Below are 3,403 nucleotides of genomic sequence, written 5' to 3' on the forward strand. Positions count from 1 at the left end.
GAAACTTCTTGCATCTGTGACATGCTGGAATTAGCCTCCAGCAAATGAACAGGATGATAATGAACGAATTTGTGGCATCTGTCCTGGAGCCCAGGCACATTAGGTTGTGCCCCAAGGGGTCTGGAAAAAAGAAGTTACAAGTTACCCAGACATTTCAAGGATAAGCTATTATAGATGCAAAAAGACAGATAGGCTCAGTTAAGGTAAAGGTTGACCTTGTTAGTGAAGGTACTGACCTAGGATGTAACTACCCACCACAACTGCTTTTAGTTAAAGTTTACTTTCAGGCCCTCCTTTGTGGTTACTGTAGGTCTCTGAGTTTGAAGACCGCCATGCAGGCCTCCCCTGAGCTTGTCAGGTCAGTATGTGGCCGCTTTCATCCACAGAAGGAACAGATTAGTAAGAAGTAATCAGCACAGAAAAGGAGAAAATCATACATTTGTTTGGTGAAGAACCTTGAAGCAGAGGCTGTAGCTCAGGTCCAAACTCTAATAGGAGTAGAGGGAGAATAATATAGAGGTTTCCAATTCAACGTCTCATTGAGTAGAAACCCTTCTGCAATAGCCTGACAGTGGACCACCCTGCTTATGAACAAACCCTAGTATTTCAAAGGGAACCCTCCCCCCACCCCCCCCCACACCTCCACCCCCTCACCAAGGCATCCAGTTCAATGTCCAGGTAGTACAACTTGCAGGAGAGCTGTTATCTATACAATGAGCCCCAAATAGGAATGAAATGCCTTGAAGTTTCATGCACGGCAACTGCTATAAGAAAGGCAGTTTGCATACTTCATTCAGTAAGTATTCACAGTCTTACACAGAGCATGTTACAATGTCCATTTTACAGAAGGAAGTAGTAAAATAGGGATTTTTAGGGATGTAATAGGCAGTTTTAGGGAATTTTTAAAATTAAGGGGATCCATGGAAAAAACACAGGGCTACAGAGTTGCAAAAGTTTACATTTCCATCTGATAGGGGAGTTGGAAAAGGCAGCTGTTACATTTCCATAAGACAAGGGAACTGGGAGTAGCAAAATGTCTAAATTTAAAAAATAAAGAAGGAGGAAGAAAGCCCAGAGGGAATAGGAGAACAGTGAGGGAGGAGGGCCTCACAGTCTCAGGAGAGGTTTGATCTTTGAGCTGAGGAGTTACTATAGTAACCAAATCAAAGGGGAATACTGACCAATCAGAGGGGATATGCAGGCACAAAAAAACCCCCCAAACTGCAGCCTTTATAAACCTGGAAAAAGGAGCTAGGTGGGACTCTTTCCCCCTCCCCACGTGGGAGTCTCTGCCTGTTCCTCAATTTCCGCCTTTGCTTACCATCCTCCCTCTGTGGTTTCATTCTTCCACTCTGATGGACAAAGAGCTCCAGGGAGCCATCCTGCCCAGGGGAACACGGCCTGTTCCAGTCCCAAAATCCCCTACCAGAAGCAGAGCCAGGATTTCACTCAGGTTTGGTTCCATTTGAGGCTGATCAGATTAGCTATGTGTGCTTCCTGTTAGACTAATGGAAGAAGAGATCAGACAAGAATGAGATGTGATTATGAACTTTTAGAGGAAATAGAAATCCTGTGAAATTGATTGAAATCTAATAAATCTAATCTAATCTAATCTACTCCATCTAAATTTGATGATAAAGTCTGGGAGTTAACTAGAAGTGGCCTAAGAATGTAACAAATAGAACCAATATACCATCAAACTAAAGGATTGTAGCTTTGGATGATAAAAGAGGGATTCCATCAAAAACCAGCTGTCGCCCACCAGGAGTTAATTGGGGGGTTGCGGGGAGGAGTAGGTGAATGAGATGCTGAGACAATCCTCCGCGTGGTCCCAGAGCCGTTGGCGGGCGGGGGGCGCGGGGACCCAGACACCTCTGCCCACTGTGCGGCAGCGAGCCAGCTCCCCACCCACTCTGTGGGCTATGGTGCCCGCTCGCACCAACGTGCCTGCTGGGACCCCCAGGAGCAAAGTGAAATATTCAATGCTCTCCAGCACTGACGATGGACACATGGACCCTCAGAAGGACACTTTACCCGCTGAAGATGGCTGTAAACCCCAAAGATGTCCCAGTGTGGCGAGATCGCACTTACTTAAGTGTCAGGAAAGCCCCGCTAAGATCCCCTACAAGGCCATTGCCTGCTTCGCCCTGCAGTTTTTGATAGGCGCTGTTCTCCTGATCACCGGCTGGCTCCTGCTGGCGGGCTACCTCAGCGAAGCAGGACCCAACCGGGCCGTTGCCATTCTCATTGTGGGCATCCTGGTGTTGCTGCCCGGGTCTTACCACCTGCTCATCGCTTGCAAAGCCCATCGAGGCTGCCCTGGCTACTCCTACCAAGACCTTCCGGACTGTGGCGACTAGTGGCGACTAGCCCCACCGCAGCCAGGAGAGTGCGCTGGGGCTGAGCGGAGCTTCAAGGCATTTGGCAGAAGCTGTAGAAATCCATGTCGAAGGGTTAAGGAATTCTGCTGTTTTGCAGCTACTTGCAAAACTATGGCCAGCTTTTATAAATCCCTACCCAGAATGTTAATCGAATTTATAATTAGACAAACAGGAAGCCAGGGCGTGCTCTTATTTTGATTTTCCTGGCCCTGGCTAAAACTCCTGACAGATTTCTCCACAGGAATATGAATAATGGAAGACTAGCAATATTGGTTTTATGGGAAAGTAAAAAGTTACTCTGTAGGACAAAATGTTGCCACCACCACCCTATTTAGAGATGAGCATTTCTTTAAATAAATAGTTATTAATATTTTTTATCTTGTGACAAATGGGAAAATGCAGTCTATCTAATTTCCTATTACTAAGTAATTTGTTGGGAAAATTACTGAGTACCTTATCCCCCACACTTATCTCTAACTTGCATTCTGGATGATCTTGGTAAAATCACGTATCAACTTAGGAAAAATAAAAAGAGCACTACAGTTGTGTTGGGAGGAGGCCCCATGAGCTTTAAGACAGAACTGGCTTTAAATCCAGGTACAAACTTTCTAGCTGTATAAACTGACACAGTACCTTAGTGCTCTGACACAGTTTGGGACCATAATTTCTACTGTTTGGGTTTCAGTAGGGGTCAAAGTATTTTAGAGTAACAACATGGCACATGGATGTTCCCCAAAGTGTTAATTTCTCACTGTGAAAGAAGCTTCTGCAGAAGACTGCACTCAAAATTAACTAAAGCCACAGTGAATTGTATCTATTCACTGAAAGTTAACAAAACCCAAGAGAACTAGACTGCTTATTTGCAAAGTTATAATCTCATTTCAAATCAGGACACTGGGTTGCTTTTTATTTGTATGAGCCTTTTCCTTTGAGTTCTATATAGAAATAGGGCAGAAGCTCATATAATTAGAAGGGGTCTCATAAGAAAAAGAATAGAAAACTAAGCGCAGGGCATGGCAGTG

General features: G+C 44.9%; 1 protein-coding gene across 2 annotated transcripts; it reads left to right on the top strand.

Moving 5' to 3' along the window:
* The first annotated feature begins 1,922 nt into the window (after positions 1-1,922).
* On the top strand, positions 1,923-2,360 carry LOC139013021 (transmembrane protein 230-like). 2 transcript variants are annotated; one of them, XM_070419202.1, is made up of 2 exons: positions 1,923-2,015; positions 2,091-2,360. In XM_070419202.1, the coding sequence occupies exons 1-2, from the start codon at positions 1,923-1,925 to the stop codon at positions 2,358-2,360; spliced, it is 363 nt and encodes a 120-aa protein (XP_070275303.1). The 2 variants fall into 2 exon arrangements, with proteins under 2 accessions (XP_070275303.1, XP_070275302.1); XM_070419201.1 differs by having other exon boundaries at positions 1,923-2,360.
* Positions 2,361-3,403: the final 1,043 nt, after the last annotated feature.

Source organism: Myotis yumanensis, unplaced genomic scaffold (assembly GCF_028538775.1).
Source record: "Myotis yumanensis isolate MYYU_CA2020_CCGP unplaced genomic scaffold, mMyoYum1.0.hap1 SCAF_6, whole genome shotgun sequence".
Taxonomy (NCBI): Eukaryota; Metazoa; Chordata; class Mammalia; order Chiroptera; family Vespertilionidae; genus Myotis; species Myotis yumanensis.